The sequence below is a fragment of the Rhinichthys klamathensis genome, unplaced genomic scaffold (assembly GCF_029890125.1).
Source record: "Rhinichthys klamathensis goyatoka isolate OS25496 unplaced genomic scaffold, OSU_Roscu_1.1 h1tg000051l_1, whole genome shotgun sequence".
Classification (NCBI taxonomy): Eukaryota; Metazoa; Chordata; class Actinopteri; order Cypriniformes; family Leuciscidae; genus Rhinichthys; species Rhinichthys klamathensis.
In genome coordinates, this window is record NW_026606597.1 from 534,856 (window position 1) to 555,528 (window position 20,673).

The following is a 20,673-nucleotide window of genomic DNA, read 5'->3' on the forward strand; positions in this document are numbered from 1 at the left end:
TCAAAATGTATTTGAATGATTTATTTAATTGTATCATTATGTTTATAATAATATGAGAGTTACCAATTTTACGTGAGAAAATAACACAGTTATCTTTGTCTCGCTCCTTAACAAAAAAGGTTATCATAAAGTTTCTGTGGTGGCGATTAGTGCATCCAGATTTATAATTTTCACAGTTTAAAATCTCTGAAGCTCTGTTTCCTTTTCCGCCACAAGGTGGAGACATCCACCCATTTTGGATGAGTGAAACCAGAGACTGTTTGTGAAACGCAAATATTCTGTAATCTGATTTATACCCCTGGCCTGCCATTTGTATTCAACAAAGCCAGGGCATCGTTATTTTAACATCCCAAATCGATTTTAAAATCGGTGTGACTTAAACGCATCAGAGGATAAAAGAGCACTGCTTTTGAGCTGTAGGCCTATTAATAAGAAATCAAAACAAAAACAAAAAATCGAAATGTTCAGAAATGACCCAGACAGCTTATGTATGTTGACGAGTGTCTAGGCTACTCAGTATATTTATTTAGTACCGAATATTGTTGTACGGTCTCTATGGTGTTATTTGGCCGTGTTTAGGGGGACCCTCTAAGGGGGAGGAAACTGGGTGTTGCCCTTTTTATGTCGTCTGAATCCATTCCAAGCAGCAGCAGCAACACAGCCACTGAGATTGAAGTTCAGTCTGCGCGAGCACTGCGTAACTGCGGCTTCATCGAGACACTTCTTCGTTAACCGGCTTAAAAAAACATCCTCCAAAAACCGACACCATGGGCGTTGAAGGCGGCACGAAATGTATTAAATACATGCTCTTCTTCTTCAATTTCATCTTCTGGGTAAGTGGTCATTCATTCTGTGCGGTGTTCCTGTGTCTGGCCTGAGAAACCGCCATTGTTTTGTTTTATTGTTTTGTTTTATTATTATTATTATTAAGATGACTAGTATCCTTCATGGTTTCCGTTATGAACAGGACTTTAATTCGCAGACTTGCGCCGCTAATTTTGAGTAACTTCTGGTAGGCTGTGACTAATTCGCTGAACATGAATTTGTTTAAATACAGATGTTTTATGTAGAAGACAAAAGATTGTAGAATCGCTAAGACAAAACGATAAAGTCAGTTCGCTGTAAAAAGCCATAACGTTAACGTTAATAGGAGCTCTTTTTTCGACCTCAGAGCGAAATAACGGACATGGGGCGGAGGAGTCCATCAACAAGACTTCATCACAGCTGTCGTCTATTAAAACTCCCCACAAAGACTAGTCTTATGTTTATTATGCCTGTCAAACTTGTTTTTAATTTCACAAAACGACGCTACTAATTAATCGTTTCCCAATTCACACTTGGCGACACATTGAAGGAATAAATAGCGCAGTAATAAATTGGCGTTGTCTGGTCCCTCCCACTCGCTGTAGTTTGGAAAAGAACCTGGAAAAGTGAATGGTACTAAAATATTCCACCATAGCCAGATTCTGTTGAAAGTTGTTGCTCATCGTGCAGATGTAGTCACATTAGACATTGCCTGTGTCTTCATTAATTTCTAAGTGGGTTTTTTTTTTTACTCGTTTCATTTTAGGAACTTACTATTACCAAACAGTCTAAATGGAAATCATTCACACATGTGTAGGCCTACAGACATCGTATGTCTCATCTACAGCTCTTTCTAAGTTGTTAGTTAAGCATTCACATTTTCCTCTCAAAATGGCTGGTAGATTAATCAGGTCTCATTTTACATTTAACATTTAGTCTCTTGGTTGGTTAGCCTATTTCTAAACCAAAGAAATAAGAACATTGCGTAACTGCATTGATAATTACGTAAGAAAGAAGGCCACCACAGGTTTACGTGCGAAAACTAAATGTTTCTTCTTTTCTTCCCAGAAAGTGGCTTCATGAACAATACAACAGGAATTCAATACAGTTTAGGCCCGTTTACACCAAGGACGATAACTATAACTATAAAGTTGCTTGTAATAATTGTTCTAGTTCAATTGGCTCTATGCACGAACGCTGCTGACGTATTTCCGGTAGAATCTCAGCCAGTGTCTTTACCTCCGCATAGCGCGTTCTATAGCGAAGTGTACTAGCGGCCAAACTTTAATAAAATTCATTTTCTCAGAAACGAGACAACAATTTTAGAAACTGATTCGCTAGTCGGATTTTGCATGATATGAGAGATTACTCACCCTCAAAGTTGTCGATGTAGCTCGAAATATATAATTTAATGCCCTTCTCTTTCTTACTCTTATGTGTGACAGCTAACTGCCTCACAATATTGTTAACATCATTCACGTTAACCGCTGGAAGTTCTTGTAAACAACGAGTGTAATTTGCCATTATCTCCACCTAATGCAAAAACGGCTTGCGACGCAGCACCGGATGTAACTGGGCGGGCTGAGACAAAACACGGAAGCGATCGTGCATAGAGCCTATTCTATAACGATAACAACACAGAGGAACAATGCTGTTTAAATCGATTTCAGAACGATTTTTTCCCCCAGCCGATTAATGATGAAAACATTAAGAGCCAATCAGAATCCACCTGCCTTTAAAGAGCTTGAACATTGAAAGCAGCAGAGACAAAAACTGCAGTGCACACTTGGGATAAAGAAAACGTTATTGTCCGTTGGTGTGGATGCAAATATTGTTATCGTTATAGTTATCTTTAAGGTTATTGCTCTTGGCATGAATGGGTTGCCATTCTAGCCATTGAGATGAAACAAGAAACCAATATCAACCATAAAACAGAATTAATTTTCTCGCTGGCTAATGGGTTTAACACCCACACTCATTTCTTTACAGGCCCGCCCAACAGGGGGTGAGACCACTCAAGTGTGAATGAACATTTCAAAACAGCATAATGGCTTCTTACTTTGAAAAATGTTGCTTTGAGAACTGACCCATAGAGACGGTGTTGGAAAAATACCTATAGAAGGTGTTAGATCTAAGAGTCCATTGCCAAACCCATATAGGAATAGTTTGACAGTAAGTTGTGGTTAATGCAGAATGGTGGCGGGGGTTTGACAGAATGTCTGGGCCTTCTTCTTCTCTGCCTCATGCTTTGACATGCCAAGCATTCTACAACCACCTCACACTGGGTCATCATGGGTCAAAAATAGAACCCGCACCGGACTGCTGGCAACAGATGGGAGAGGTTTGAGGAGGCTCTATTTCTAAGACCCTTACACAGGTTGATAGCAGTGTGTGAGAGATAGGGAGAAGTGTGCGTGGGAGAGCAGATGCACATTTCATCATGTTGCAGGAAATATTAAGCAACATGATGGTGCAAACAGTTTTTTTGTATACTCAACCCAGGGCATTGGCTTTTATTTGTGTTCCCTTGACAACCAACTTGTAAAGGTGAAAATTAGTTCATGGCTGACTTCCTGTGCTGGGTTAGATAGCTTTATGTAGGTAGGCCGTTGTATATGGAAGGCATTTTCTGCCAATTTTGAATAAATCAATTAGGCTAAATGAGAAAAATGAAAACTAAAACCAGATGCATCATCCCTGTCAAATTAAAAATTAAATTTATTTGGTGATTTGACATTTCATTTTCACTACAATCTGGAGGCAAACGTGAAAAATAAACTGCAAATACCGTTTTTACAAAGCTTTTTATTAATGCTCATGCAATACTAGTGACACAATTCAAATTTAAATGTAAAGTTTAGTTTTCATTTTATTTCCTCTTTTATTTCACAGTTATCGTTTTCATTTTCAAAGTCAACCTGTATGCAAATTCTATGTTAATGAGCAGGCGGGGCTTATTCAAGTAAAGTTATTGAAACTACAACAATGTCGTGATCATATCCAGCCTTGTTGGAACAACAAGAACAGAACCCCACAAACCAGACTGTCCCAGCGTCAAACCCAGGCCCTCAATCTGGCTTCTTCGGTTGCCAGAGAAACTGTTCAGCGTAAGTAGGCCATGTCACTAAGTTCACGAGGATTGTCCTCCATTATACTTTCCCTCAGGGTCACACTTCCTTCCCTATCAGGAAGGTATTTCTCAAAATATTGCTGTTTGCTCCGCAGAAATGCAGTAAAACACTTAAAGTAGTAGAAAAACGCTGAGAACGGGAGGGAAGACATTCATGTAGATAAAGTCTTGTGTTCTGTTGTTCCATCGAAAGACACAAGTTGGAACTCTTAAATAGTGTTTTATGTAATCGAGCTTACACCAGCAAAACCCTGTAAACCTAGTAGGACACCAGTAGGTTTTTTGTACGTGTCTGGTGTGTGGCTGGGCAAAACGGTTGTCCAATAGCAAGACGAGGTTTAATCAGTCCCCCCCCCCCAGCAACCTGTCATTCACATGAAACGGTTTTAGGAGTAAGCAAATAACAATCCAACCAATTCCTGGTGGACAAAATGAAATCTACTTTTTTTTTCTCATTTGAGAAGCCGTTTCACTTAGATAAATGTCACAATAGGGAAGACGGTCACAATTTTCAGTTCATGCCAACTTAGTATTGGCTATTTGCACTCTGCTAAATATTTTTTTGCACTTTTAGCAACAGATTAAACCATTTAAAGCATTTAGGCCTATTCACCAAGCATTTTATGACTCACAATTCTGCAATGAGTAGTCACTGTCCATGTTTTTAACAGGCCATTTGATGTTTTAACATTCACAATAAAATGACAAAAAATGTTCTAATTCAATCAGTAAAAGTTTTTATGAGCATACTCCGCTTTTATTTAAAAGCATTGTAGCATGGATTGCAATATTATTGCCTGTAATAGCTCGTAATAGCGCCAAATATCCTGTATGACAAATAGATTGTTATTAAATTAATCCTTGTGTTTGGCTCTACAAAATGAATGGCATTTCCTGCCTTTTTCTACATAAATTCAGTTAAAGTATGGAAACTGAGAGGGGAGGATGCCCCCAGATCGCCCCACAAGAATAATGGCTTATTCTGGTTATAACTCCCCCTGACACCTCTGGTCAACTGGAAACTCCTGTGTTTAGGGGAATCTCTGTCCGTTTACTCAGATATTCCCCAACTCCGTATGAGTGAATGTAATGTGGAATCCACCGAGAACGGGTTGCTTGAAGTGACAGAGCTTCTCCATGAACATCACTTTAGAACCTCTCCCTTTGGCTGGCCTCTGTTTACTCAGTTGCTAAGCAGCGGGGCTGCCTGAGCTCTGGAATGGGCCTATCTGGCCTTTGGAAGAGAGACTGAGAAAGACAGAAAGAGAAATGGAAAGAACTCTTTCTCTCACACTTTTACCCTCTCTGGAAAAGATTTTTCTTCTCTGTCTTTAGCCGCAGAGAGAATTCCTTATTCTCTTTATTATTATATATTATTATTATATATATAATATAATAAATTTATTATTCAGCATGCTAGTCTGCAAATTTAGGCAGATAATTAAAATATCCAAGAAAACCATTTGTATTAGTTAAAACATTATGTTCGAACAAATAACATTTTGAATTGGATTTTAATTTTATATTTTCAGTTCGTATTTTAATTTTAGTAATCTCGTTGTGCCTTTGTCATTGTTTTTTCCTATTTCTATTTAGCTTTAATTTGTTTTAGTTTTAGTAATTTTAATTCTTCAATTTCAACAAGTTATTTCAGTTAGTTCCAAAGGCAACATTTCTAATTTTTTCATTTACGTTTTTTATTTATTTTAGTTTAGTTTTATTTCAAATAACGAAAACAATTTTTGATCGTTTTAGTTTCAGTTCACAATACCAACAATGGTTAAAAATACTGTGAGATTGGTGTCCACTGTGAGACACCAATGTGTCCCTGAGCAAGACACTTAACCCCTAGTTGCTCCAGAGGCGTGCGACCTTCTGACATATATAGCAATTGTAAGTCGCTTTGGATAAAAGCGTCAGCTAAATGAATAAATGTAAATGTAAATGTAAAAATACTCAAAATGTATTTTGTAGAGGAGAGGCTGTGGTGTCTTTTTTTACATCAACAGGTGTGAAAGACCAGTAATGGTGGGGGGGAAAAACATTAAGAGAGAAGAGAAAGTGCCCAGTGTTTCCCTTGTGATCCTTTATAGGGGGGTATGGTGTGTAAGAACCTCACCAACAAATGCTTTTTGGTTTGGCCTGAAGCAAATAACTGTGGCAATGCAGCTGTTCGCATATGTAGAGCTGGTGCGAGTGTTGAATTCTTGATTGGAAAGGAGTAGCAGAACGAGAGAAAGGAAAGGAAGGAAGGACACATCTATTGTTTTCACAGCCACAGCTGCGCGTTCTGCCCATCCCAGCATTCTTGCTAATGGTCTTTGCTCTGTCTCACATTGCCGTTACTCTCCCCTTTGCGGTGTAGCCGGATCACCTTGCTTCTAACGGCACCCACCGTGTTCTTGGCGGTCTCCAGTCCTCTTTATCTGCACTCTGCATTCTTCCACAGAGCCTACGCATTCCTGACGAGATCCAGCTGCTCTCACAGGGACCAGCTCTTGTAGGATTTGACAGTGATTTCGCTGTAAATAAAGTCGTATAAACAAAGCCAAATAAACCACTGCTGCAGACGCCCCTCCCCCGCCTTAACTTTCCCGCTTCTTATCCGCTTGCGCATACAATACCACACATTGTAGCGCTACTTTAAATGGTCTTCTTGACTGCCTACGCCCTCTTTACTTTCCCCCCATTTTCTATCTCTCCCTCCCCCTAGCCGCAAGAGTCTCTCTTGTGAATATGCCATGTGTTTATGGGCCTCACTCAACTGAATGCTCATCACTGTGAGCCGTGTAAAGAGAAAGTGGGTTGAATCATACTGCTGTGGTCGTACAGTGATGTTTTGATATTCTTAACCCTCGGCACTATGGGCCTCTAGATGGGGTCTGTAACAAGATCCCTCCCTCCCCCTGCCTCAGAGAATGTGTCTCTCTTTCTCTTTGTTGAATGGAAAATAGGCAGACTACAAGAGATAGATCCAAGGAGACTGATAAAATGCATCCACACACCACTTTAAATGTTGAGATGAAAAAGAAAGTACTATCTAAATATGTAAATGCTTAAAGATTAGAAAAAAAATGTCATGTATAAAGTTCACAAAAAGTCTTGCTGGTTTCTTTTGTGCATTTAATAACAGTGACCAAATGTGTTAAAGTCGCACAATTTCTCTTCCTTAGCTGGCTGGTTGTGTAATCTTGGGGGTTTCACTCTGGCTTCGTCATGACACTAAAACAAGCAGTCTTCTGGACCTGAGGTTTGAGGGCACAGAACCACCCAGCACCTTCTACGTCAGTAAGTACATCACTTTCTCTTTTTATTTCCCTCTTTACTCATTTAGTCTGTTATTTTTCCATCTCTCATTTATCCATAAATCGTATCACACAAAGTCTTCGACAAAGTCTTGAGTGGTACACACACACACACTATATATATATATATAATCATTTCTAATTAGTAGGGATGCACCGAAATGAAAATTCTGGGTCGAAACCGAAAATGACTTTAAAAAAATGTTTTATATTAATTTCTCATTTGAATCTTTTTGTATAATTGTATTATTATTATTATTATTATTAAACTTTTTAATTAAATTAAATAATTTTACTGAATCTGAATTTTAAAAATACAAGCCAATAAAATAAAATAAGTGGCTCAGTGGTTCATGTGGGTTGTCTACAAACCGGAAGAATGGTGGTTCAATCCCCGGTTCCGCCTGACCAAGTGTCGAGGTGTCCATGAGCAAGACACCTAACCCCAGCTGCTCCCGACGAGCTGGATGGCGCCTTGCATGGCTGCCGTCGCCCGTCGGTGTATGAATGAGTGAGTGAATGGGTGAATGTGAGGCAAATATAAAGCGCTTTGGTGGCCATTGGGTCTGTGAAAGCGCTATATAAATGCAGTCCATTTACCATATTATCTAATAATAATAATAAATTATCTAAATAAAATATATTATAATAATATTAAATATCAATATATTATTCTTCATTCAGTTCTGTGCAACAAATCAGATTTAATTAGGGCTGCACCCTACTAAAGATTTTTTTAGTCGACTAGTAGTCGTTCATTTAAGCCATTCGCCGACTAATAGCAGAATTGCCATAGGAACTCACATCATCATTGAGGGAGAATTCTCGGTTCAGCAATAATGACCTACAACAATTTTCACAATCACGACAGAAAATCTAAATACTGCCCTAAACTCACTAGCAGAAAGGCAGCACGATATAAACAAGCCAGACTAGAACTCAACACGGCGTGACGGCAGCTTCACATTCTTCATAACATAAGGATCATGTCCAACATACTGTATGTTGTGATTTTCTGTTACTTTCTAAACCAGCACAGTATGGACTTTTCTCCATCTCGTCCATTCTGCTTTTCACTTCCTGCCCTCCATCTGAATTTCACGCGTCATCAGAATCACGTGTCTATGTATGTATGTGAGGCAAGTAGCTAATTACTAAGCAACCACTGAATGGAATAACACAGGTATCATTTTAAAGCTCAGAATATCAGCTTTTTAATGCATATAACCATTTTGATCAACTCTTAATTAATAATTAATTAATAATCATATTTTTCAAAACTACTGCCTTGATCAACACAAAATAGGTGTCATTTGAAAGCTTAGAGCCTGAATTTTACAATGAATGTAGCCAATTTGATTAGCCCCTAAGTAGTGCTGAGTTATTTGCTGATAAGTTTAAAAAAAGTTTTCATAATTTATGAAATTCTTTTTTGTACTATACTGTAATATGTCAAAAACATTATACAGCTCAGATAGTCATGTGTCATATGTCAATTGAAAGGGCTCACATAGTAGAAATACAACAAGCATAATTGTTTTGGGCTTTGACTAAACTTAAGTGAGTTTTTGTACGTGAAGGCCCGCAAGACCCATGTAAATAATATACGGATGTGGCATTTATGTCACGTTTTCGCTTGTAACTTCATAATACATGCTCCGATCATAACATCATTACTTACAGCAGATTCTCACGCTTAAACCGAGTCTAAAATCAGCTTAAACCATTGCTTCGATCATGAGTTATTCCTCACGGAGTTACGACACATAAAACTCCACAGGCCCTAACTAAAAACAAATGTAGCTTTAACGTGGTGTTTTCGCTTGTAACTTCATGAAACATGCACAGATCGTAGAAATAGTCAAATCATTACTTACAGTTGATGCTCCCGACTGAAATGGATGTGGCATTTGTCACGTTTTCGTAACATCATAATACATGCTCCGATCATAACATCGTTACTTACAGCAGATTCTCACGCTTAAACTGAGTCCAAAATCAACATAATCCATTGCGTTGATCACAAGATATTCCTTACGGAGGAACAACAATTGTAAAAATGTCCATTAGGGGGTGTCATGGGCTAAACAAAAAGGCTACCTTGGTTCCAAATGCTGTAACTTTTGATTACGGTATGCACAAATTCACCACAAAATTTGATCCAGATTCAGCTCACATGTAAGGGAACTTCACCAAAAGAATTGCCCTTGTATCTTATTCCCTTCCTGAGTTATTGCATGTCGAATAAGAAAGATATTAATATATATATATATATATATATATATATGTGTGTATTTTTTTATTTTATTTTTTTATTTATTTTTTTTTCAGCAGTTTCTCAGCACGAGAATGTCCAATGTAAAAAAAAATTCTACAAATTTTAAAGTTTTCTATCAAACAATACCTTCCTTTTGACTCTCCTTGCTATAGTTTTGGAGTTATGAGTCTTTACTTTGTGTATGTCAACTCTAAAAATACCATCAGGGCAAAAGGGGTTAGAGTGAGCGGCCATGTAAAGTTGCTACTACTTACATGTTTCAAACATAGACTGTATAAAACAATGGACGTAGTGTCGATGACGTCAGCCGTAGGTTTCTGAAGAGAATTTTTGAAGGCCAAAAAGGCGGAGCTGTCTGACGCCATCTTGGCAAGAGCGTCACCGCGCGTCACTCCCGGATAACCGAAAATGGGCAATGAGGCGGGATGTGGGTGGAGCTGAGGTGCCTGGTTTTATACAGTCTATGGTAATTACAGGCCTGTTTCCTACACATATTTTTGGGGACATGTCAAACAAATACTTCCAATTTAGTCTGTGATAGTAAATGTTACGCTATTTATGAAATGCATGCGTAACATTATATGACAACGTTTCAGACTGTTTTATACAATCTATGGTTTCAGTCTACAGCTAATCACAGTCTGTCGTATTCTGGAGTGTAGTAAAGTTTTACATAAAATTATAAATAATAAATAAAAATGGAGCCCAGACTTCTTAAAAGGTCTGTTAGTACAATTAACCGCACAGCAACCCATATTATTTGATGATTGTATGAAATGATGAATTGCAGTTTAAGTCTCTTCCGTGTTGGATTCATGAGAGAGACCGGAAGGTTGCCGCTTGGTTTCAAATGATAAGCCATATCTGAGGTTGATGGATGATAGGTGAACATTTGGATTTCCTGCCTGACGTACTGTAATTACCACAAGGACCTTCCGTTAACGATCTGTGTGTCAAACTGCTTGACCTCACAACTTCCTGTGGAGTTTTCGGAAGTGGTGCTGCTAGTACTCACAAAGTTACAAAACATGCCGAAATGCACCAATTTGAAAATTTGTGTTTAATTTACTTGTCATCGATCACTGGGACAAAATGCAACCATCTGTACTGTCCACACTGATACATTTTTGTTTGAAAACACATCTTTTTCTCTCCGTTTTGGCCTTCCGTCCACACTGAGATGGCGTTTTTGTCCTGCAAAAACTGAGCTTTTTGAAAATGCTTTCCCAAGTGGATAGATTTGAAAACAGGGTTTTTGCGTTGTAGTGTGGGCTGTGACAACGGAGGTATTTAAAAACAATGATGCATGTTGAACTGATTGGTTGGTTCACATGGATATTTGTGAGGTCAGAGGTTACTGTCAAGGACTCCAACAGATGCACAACTGGGCTGTTTCAGGTGACAAGTGGCGACTGTTAAAAGCCTTTTGTTTATTCAGGAAGGCCTTGTGCCTGTTTAGGCAGAGAGGTTAACAACTGGGTCCAGTTCATGTCAATGGTATTATAAGACCTAATATTTATTGAGGAATGGATTTTAAGAGATAAATATCTTATCTACACCTTAAAGGGGAACTGAAACGAAATGGAAAGTAAAGGTGATATAAAAGATGTTTTATCATTATTAATTGTGGTAGGACGCTTAAAACTACTAAAGTAGGTACAAGGGAGAGGGGGGGGGGGGGGACAGGTTATTCGGTCCCATCAAGGACCGAATAACCTGTTTGCAAAATGACTGTGGTGGCATAAATGTGACCACGGCGGGTCCTGTAAACAAGTTCCACTCACCTCTTAGTTGTATTCGTGATGTTCACCTTCACCGTAGATCACCTTGTTAAATGGCACCTTGGCACTTTTTAAATTTGACGAGCACACACGCCTAAACGCAATGCACAGACAGCCAACAGCGCACGCACTAAACTAAATTCTCTTTATTGTCATATTGCATGTAAAGTGTCAGAAACACAAGGCTCTATGTGTATAGGGCCCTATGAAATCCGTTTTATTTTTTCCCAAATTCCGTTTTATTTTTTCCCAAATTCCGTTTTTTCCGTTTTAATTTTTGGGAATTCATTTTTTTTTTACCCTTTACTGTTATTTTAGTCATAAAAAGAGTGTGCTTTTAAAGTTAATGATTAAAATGTATACAAATAAAATAGGAATGACCTTAAATTACAGACATTTACTCAGTAGCCTTTTCAGGACAAATACTGCATGATGCAACATGACACTGCACTCTTCAAGTAACAACAAAATATGGTTATGAGCTTTAAACTGTCCAGTAAAATAAATTATATTAGTTTAAATAAAAGTCACACTGTCTCTCTCTCGCCCAGTGTCGCTCGCGGAGTTCGCTTCGCTTTTGTCCAGTCCGGCGCCTCATAGACAGACGCGGTGTGTGTGTGTGTGCGCGTGTGTGTATGTGAGAGAGACGCGTGAGTGTTAGAGAGACGAAACGGAATATGTGGCGGCCGGAGTTGATTTTGTGGCCGCGAATTAGTCTATGTGTGGGAAACACTGCATAAAAGTCACGTGCAAACTGCTCGGCTCGGTACTGAGGGCTTATAGCGTCGAGTTTCTTAACTTTTTCGCCGACGAAAGCAGAGTCGTGGAGAGCCGCTTCGCCATGCTTTCATTGTTTTGATGCCGTCATTGGAGCTGAAATGACGGGAGGGGTTGTGTCGCCCAGATTTGCTTCCCCCGGTCTGCATTTTCACCAGACATACGTTCTTCTCCCACACAAAAACAGAATTTCAATCCAAATATGTAAAATTCCACAAAATTCCGCGTTAACACTAGATTCCGCGTTAATTTGCCAATTCCGTAATTCCGTCCGCGATTCCGTAATCGCGGAAATCATAGGGCCCTATATCAGTATATTCTAGATCCCTGCATTACTGTAGTTCTTAAAGTGACAGCAGTCTATATAAGAAGCAGGATACGTTTTATTCTTACAGTGAAGAATATGCAGTTTTATTATTTCATTTGATGATTAAATTTCTTACTTAAATACTGTTTTTAGTGTTAACTTGTACAGTTATCTGTCCATACTGTCAAAATCAGTCAGTTCAGTTAGAGTAGCAGTTAGAGTTCAGTTAGAGTAGCAGTCGGTCAGAGTAGCAGTAGAGTAGCCTGACATAACGCTAGTAGCCTACAGTGGTACCATGCCAGTGACGTCATCGAACACGGCTGCGCTCTAATAACAACAAATGTTCATTTCAGTATTGGGAAAACCTTCATATACGTTTTGTTTTTAACATTATTTTTGAATTAATTTGTTTACAATTTTAAAGGGGTGGTATAATACCCTTTTCAAAAGATGTAAAATAAATCTCTGATGTCCCCAGTGTGTATGTGAAGTTTTAGCTCAAAATACCCCACAGATATTTTTATATAGCATGTTAAAATTGTCACTTTTTGAGTGTGAGCAAAAATGCTGTTTTTGTGTCTGTCCCTTTAAATGCAAATGAGCTGCTGCTCCCAGCACAGGGGGCGGAGCTTCAAGAGCTTGTGTCCTTTTACCTCACACACACATGCCCTGAAAATTTCAAAAACTTTTAGCCTTTTATGTTCAAACCGGAGTCAGATAAAGATGGAGACTCAAGAAACTCATATTCTGTCTTGATCATCTATAAATCGTGTTCCCGGGGGCGGGTTTATGTAAATTTTAGGGTTAGTGATGTCACTAACCCGGGAGGAAGCTTGTGTAGTTCCTACCAGCCGTTTGTTGTAGTCCTTAACCCTCCGGGGACCATAAACGCGCCCGTGCGTTTTGCTGTTTTTTTAACATAGCAGCAACATAGACTTAAAATACTCCGTCATTTATGGTCATATAAATAAAATCAATACATGATTATAAACTATAGAGGGTCCTCTTTTTTTGTGTACACTCACATTAACATCAAAACCTTGTGGTTTTTTTAAAATAAATAAAATAAACAGGGTGCGCTTTCAGCTCACTCTGTCTCCGCAAAAATCTTTCTGAAACATGTCTGGAAAATGAACGGAAACTCCGCTAATACTTATCACACAAACATGAAACATACGTCTAAAGAACGCTTTAAATTTCGACTTTTAAATAAAACAATTCACATTTAAAACAAATATTCTCTTGCAATGTAATCTGTCTGAAACTAAAGAGAAGTACAGTTTCTCCTGTCTCAGCTCATTATCGTTAATTTGTTCACACCCACTCGCAGAGCGCACTATTCATAAGATAATGTGTTGAGGCCATTTGCAAAATAGATAAACGCCCCCAGGCAAATGCTGTAAACGCACTATATTTTTTAGTCAGATTAAGATTCGTCTTGCGCGGTTATGAGGAATAATCCTGGGACATTTAATACAGAAGTGCTGGTTTATTTTCACTTCGAGGAGGACCAACAGATTCAGCTGAGAAGTGTAAGTGTTTTATGGTTGTGCTTTGTTCTAATCGCGAGATAGAATGACGTTAGTGTCTGTAAACGGACAAATAGCATACTGTTTAAATGTGAATCATGTTTCTCTCTGTGTGTGTGTAAATGAATGAATGAACGCACATATACGCACTGTTACATTTGAAATTAAAGACAAAATTTCGTTGACTAGTTTTGGATAAATTTTTTCAAATCAAATAAGCATGAAATAAGCTTCAAATAAGCTTCAAAATAAAGACATCAGCTTTTGTTAGGCGTTTCTGGGGATAGAAGTGTCCAGAAGTATGCACCCTGTATTTTAAAGAAGAACATTTAATTATTTGCGATACATTATTCATTCACAAAGAATTCAGGGACATTATTCACGTCCCTAAAGGTTAGAGTTTTCCTCATTTTTTAATTAAGGCATTAAGATTTTTTATTCCTCTTTTTGGTCAACTTTAGCATGGGTGTGTTCACTTCTAATTCTAAGCAGTGTGTGTGTATATATATATATATATAGCCTATAATTAAAAAGAATCTACAATGCATGCCCAAATCGTGCAGCCATATAGTTTCTCTTGATATCAGTCCTGCTGACTTCAACATTCACAGGAGACTGTAATGAAAAATCAAACACCTTGGAAATGACAGGTATGTACTATGTTTCAGGAATGGGACAATGCTGTGTGACTGCGCAAGCCTCTGTTTTTAGATCAGTGTGTTTACTAATGTGCTTTTTTGTCCTTTGTTGTGTATCTTTGGATTATGTTGTGTTGTAAATAAATCCAAACAATCTAAAAGCCATTCTTTTTTAAATCTCCTCATTCTTTGTGCAAGGCTCCTCGTAATGGCGCCTGATAGCACCTAATAGGGCCATTATGGGAGGGTCTTTGTCTTTCTCAGGTGTGAAATGCCATACATATTAATGAGAGATCACGCCTCCTCGCATAAAGCTTTCTCACACTAAACACGTCATACACATTCTAAAAGACTTTATTGACTTATCTGAATGAGTAGTCAGGATGATTCTCACATAGTTTTGGAGCAAATATTCTAGACTATGTGATACAATTTTCAAAAGTCTTGTGAAGAAATAATCAATATATGTTTTGTGGCCTTATTTCAGAAACTTTTACTTTTAAGTTTTTCAATAACCATGCATAAATAATATTCTCTCAAAAATACAAACATGTACATACATGTTATTCACAGATTATGGTAGCCCCGTTTGTGCTATATAGAGTGAATTTACACCTTTGCCATTAACGTGTTTATAAATAACTGAAAAAAGCACAAATGTCAGTGCATGTCAAAACATCCCAAGGGCCCCGAAAAATCCTTGGTCCCCAGAGGGTTAAAAAGCAATTTCTTTAAAAGCAAATATCTCCCTTTGCTTTGAACTTTGAGCGTCGTAACTTTGCAGATGTTGTTTATGCTCAAACAGCAACATTACACACTAACTAAAGTTAGAAAAGTGAAATCATAATCAACCACCCCTTTAATAACCAACATGTTATCAAATTATATTTTGTTTGTTTCAGTTCCCCTTTAAGTGTGAACAAAAACTATTTAAAGTCAACCTAAAATGAAAATTCTGTCATTTATTCATCTTTTTTTTTACAATAGTATTTTTTTATAGTATTATGACTTGTGATAGTCTTGGATGCATCAGTAAGAAATTATTAGAAATTGCATAATCAGGCAGTCAGATATGTTTTGCATTGTAGACTATTGTTTTCGTAGTGTTTATGAATATAGATTTCATAGACATACATATAGCTTACAGCTATTATTTAAAATTAATATGAAAAGTGAAAATATAAATACAAAAATATATTCTCATATTTTAAAATGTGTGTATGTGTGTGTGTGTATATATATATATATATATATATATATATATATATATATATATATATATATATATACAAAACAAATCTTATTGTTGAGCTTTACAACTGAAGCAAACCAACTAAATTGATACTAGGATTGATTCTAGGGACTAAAGAAGAGCATAGAAAACGTCTCAGGTTACTACTGTAACCATAGTTCCCTGAGAAAGGGAACGAGACGATGCGTCATCGACGCTTTGGGAACGCCCCCAGCGTGAATGCGTCTGAGCATCAATGTCAACTAGTCCAATGGAAAGAATGAGCGTCACGGGCGGGTGACGTCATGACCAGGAAGGCATAAGAGCACATCCGGTGAAACGCGGCATTAGCTTCAAAAAGTCGAAGCAAGCCGATCACAGGGATGCAGGAAGTATGGCAGGGTGACGCATCGTCTCGTTCCCTTTCTCAGGGAACTATGGTTACAGTAGTAACCTGAGACGTTCCCTTTCGAGGGAACTCGCGATGCGTCATCGACGCTTTGGGAACGAGAATACCCAAAACGCCAGAATTCCAAGTACCTGAGTGTCAGTCTGTTGGAACTAAGCACTAAGCACCTGAGAACCTGGGGCAGCATCCAGGTCCAAACTGTAAAACCTGACGAATGTGAGCGGTGAGGACCAGCCTGCCGCATCACAAACGTCTTGGAGAGAAACCCCAAATAACAAGGCTTTAGAGGCCGCCACAGGGCCGGCGCTCCGCACACGCACATCACGCGCTGCGCGTAGGGCACCAAGTGCTTGGGGGGGCACCAAAAAATCTGGGTCGTGAAAAATCATCACAATAGGCTACTAGTATAAATAACAAATAAAATATGTCTAAAGCATGTTAATATACAAAAGCAATACAAAAGTAATATAGGCCTAGACCAAATTAGTCGAGAAAAAGGTGAATCTCATTTTTCGTCTCCCTCTGGTGCCCCCCCTTCCCCACCTCCCAGTGGTCTGTTCGATTATGCCTCAATCAATGTCAAATTTGGCAGACACCGACCTCAGACAGGAGCCGTTTCTCAATGTCAAGGAAGGATCCTCGGAAGCCGGTATTTCGAGGATGCTACGTCATCGACATCCGTCGAATGACTGTTCCAATGTCGAGGATCCTCAGAATTTCAACCAAGGGCGGAGTCCTTCGTTCGGAAAATATCCCATACACAGGAAAGGATGCATATGTGTAGACTTTGCGCTCTCAAATCGCCCACAATCCTATGCGCGCAGCTTTGCTATCTTGTTAAAAAAATACAAAATGTCGGACGTTAGCGGAGTCGGAGCAATAATGGGGCAATATGCTTTTTGAAATGTAAGTATATTTACGTTACCATACATTTGTTATAACCGTCATATAAGTAAAGTTTAACGTTTAAATGCCAGTACAAATTACTACCGTATTGATATTACAAATTATACAAATATAGCCTATACAAATTACGTTATTGCTGGCTAACTGAACCGGACCTGTCATTTTAACAATTGTTTCCATTTTTGCTGCGCCGAAACCAAACGGACCTTTTCACTGACTTAATGACGCTGTGACGTGCACTTGCTAGCCTGTTCCATTTACGTGTTCTCCGAATGCTAAAGAGGAGCCTCGCCTAGCCTCTGAAGGAAGTGACTTGGAAGGACGAGTCCTGCCAAGGAAGTATCCTTGACATTGAGAAACACCTATGGCCTCGGAAAGGCACCAAGAGTCGGGGGCGAAAAAAGGAAAAAGAATAGACAGCGGGATGATACTCGCGCGTCGCTTTGCAGGTAAGACAATGTTTTAAATAAAAATGTTAGTTTTGTAGCGCGGGCGCCCTTGCGTCGTGTATGCATGTCCAGGGGGGCGTCGCTAGTAGTGCAAATGAAATGATCCGTGGCTTTTTTAGCCCTGCATGTTGAATCTTTTATTTTAACGGGGGTCCGGGGCTTTCTCCCCCGGAAAATTTTGAAACTTGGGCTGTTAGTTAGTTTGTTTGAGAAGAAAAGGAAGACCGCTTAGATACGTTTTTTCGTTGTTGTTTTATGCGGATAATGCGTTCATTTTCAAGAGGTTCATAGGCCAAGGGCGACATCTGTTGGTGAAACTGCAATAAAAAAAATTAAAAAAAAACACAATCTCAGTGTTTGTATATTTTCATATTCACAGAGTTGTCAAATTATTAGGGCTGGGAAAAGATTAATCGCATCCAAAATAAAAGTTTGTGTCTACATGATATATGTGTGTGTACTGTGTATAATTATTTTGTATATATAAATACACACACATATGCACGTATATATTTAAGAAATATTTGCATGTATATACTGTATTTATTTATATATAATTTATATTATATATAAATTTAAATATTTTATATATAAATAACAAATATTTCTTAAATACATACATGCAAATGTGTATTTATATACACTACCGTTCAAAAGTTTGGGGTCAGTGAGAATTTTATTTTTATTTTTTGGAGGAAAGAAATCAATACTTTTATTTATCAAGGAATAGTTAATTTGATTGAAAGTGACAGTAAAGACATTTATAATGTTACAAAAGTCTTTTGAACTTCCTATTCATCAAAGAATCCTAAAAAAAAAAAAAAAAAACTGTACAACTGACAGACCAACAACTGTTTCAACATTTGATAATAATAATAAATGTTTCTTGAGCATCAAATCCTCATATTATACTGATTTGTGAAGGATCATTTGACACTGAAGCCACTGACACTGGTGATGCTGAAAATTCAGCTTTGATCACAGGAATAAATTACACTTTACTATATATTCACACAGAAAACAGCTGATTTACACTGGAATAATATTTAATACTATAACTGATTTTTGTTGTATTTTTAATCAAATAAGCGCAGCCATGGTTAGCAGAAGAGAATTCTTTTAAAAGTATTTAAAATCGTACCGACCCCAAACTTTTGAACGGTAGTGTATATACAAAATAATTATACACAGTACACACACATATATAATTCATGTAGACACAAACTTTTATTTTGGATGCGATTAATCGCGATTAATCTTTTCCCAGCCCTACAAATTATGTACAGAATTATTATATTGTGCTTCATCAGACTAAGAAATTCTGAATGGTTGTTATTCCTTGGGTGGGTGAGGGGGTGAGGGGGTGGGGGGGGGGGCACCACCAAGCATTTGTGCTTAGGGCACCCAAATGGCTAGCGCCGGCCCTGGGCCGCCATACCCCTCGTAGAGTGAGCTCTGACCACCAAGGGACACGGATGGTCAGAGTACTCGTATGCAAGTGAAATAGCCTCGACTATCCACTTACTAACCGTCTGTTTAGAAGCAGGAAGACCCTTCTTAGGTGATCCAAAGCAAATAAATAACTGGTCGGACTTCCTCATTGAAGATGTCCGATGAACATAAGTATCCAGTGCTCGCACTGGACACAAGAGGTTCAGCCTTTCCTGGTCCGCAGATGTAAAAGGAGGAGGACAGAAAGCCTGCAGCACAATAGGCCTCGGAATCAAGGTCGGCACCTTAGGGACGTATCCCTGTTTCGGATATAAGAATGCCTTGACCATCCCCGGTGCAAACTCAAGGCAGGTGGGGGAAACCGAAAGGGCCTGAAGGTCTCCAACTCTCTTAAGGGAAGAAATAGCTAGCAGAAAGATAGTCTTGAGGGTAAGAAATTTCTCTGAAACCGAATCTAAGGGCTCGAACGGAGCCCTAGACAGGCCTTCTAGTACTATAGCAAGATCCCAAGCTGGCACCTTAGTGCGAGTTGCAGGCCTCAGCCTCAATGTGCCAAGAAGGAAACGTGTAATCAGGGGGTCTCGACCCAACGATGTACACCCCACCAGGGCGTGGTAAGCCGCAATGGCCGCCACGTAGACCTTGAGCGTGGAAGGACATAGACCTGACGTAAAGCGCTCCTGCAGGAACTCGAGTACTGTGTTCACAGAACAGTTAACTGGATCCCACTGATGTCGGTGACACCATACAGAAAAAACTCTCCATTTAAGCGCATAAAGTTTCCTAGTAGCTTGAGTTTCCTCTGGAGCTTAGGATGGTCTCAGCAGCCTCAGCTGAGAGACCACTCTCTATGAGTTGGGCCCCCTCAGAGGCCAAACCCACAGGTTCCAAATCTCTGGTCGAGGGTGAAATATTGTGCCCCCGGCCTGAGACAGAAGGTCTCTCCTGATCGGGATCTCCAAGGGAGGACCGTCTAAGAGATGGATCAGGTCCGCAAACCAGATCCGACTCGGCCAGCGTGGTGCTACAAGCAGTAGGCTTATTCCGTACTGGCGGACTCGTTCCAGAACTCCTGGGAGCAGAGCAACAGGGGGAAATGCGTACAGACGTAGCCTCGGCCACGTCTGCACCATAGCATCCAGCCCCAGGGGGGCTGGGTGAGTAAGGGAGAACCAAAGTGGACAGTGCGTCGTATGCTGAGACGCAAACAGATCCACCTCTGCTTGGCCGTAAAACTCCCAAATTTTCTCCACCGCCTCGGGGTGGAGTCTCCAGTCCCCTGGCCTCAGCTCCTGCCTCGACAGGATGTCTGCCCCCATATTCTGGTCCCCAGGAATATACACTGCCCTCAGGGAGAGTACCTTCCCCAGAGACCACAGGAGGATCTGGTGCGCCAGTTTGCAAAGCGGACGCGACCGCAGACCCCCCTGACGGTTCAGATAAGAGACCACTGATGTGTTGTCTGTTCGTACAAGCACATGATGGCCCCTCAGGTCTGGGAGAAACTGTCTCAACGCATTGAAGACAGCCATCATCTCCAGGCAATTGATGTGCCACGAAAGATGATGACTTTTCCACAGACCCTGAACCGAGCGGCCTTCCATTACCGTTCCCCAGCCGGTGAGGGAAGCATCTGTCGAGATCGTAACACGATGGCAAAGAGCTCCCAATACCGGA

General features: G+C 39.4%; 1 protein-coding gene across 1 annotated transcript in view; it reads left to right on the forward strand.

Moving 5' to 3' along the window:
- The first annotated feature begins 659 nt into the window (after positions 1 to 659).
- The window catches only part of cd81a (CD81 molecule a), a 44,271-nt gene continuing 24,257 nt past the window's right edge, over positions 660 to 20,673 (forward strand). The window contains exons 1-2 of the mRNA XM_056247958.1: positions 660 to 833; positions 7,108 to 7,222. Coding sequence (XP_056103933.1) covers positions 768 to 833; positions 7,108 to 7,222 — 181 coding nt within the window. The 5' untranslated portion in view covers positions 660 to 767. The remainder of the gene's footprint in view (positions 834 to 7,107; positions 7,223 to 20,673) is intronic.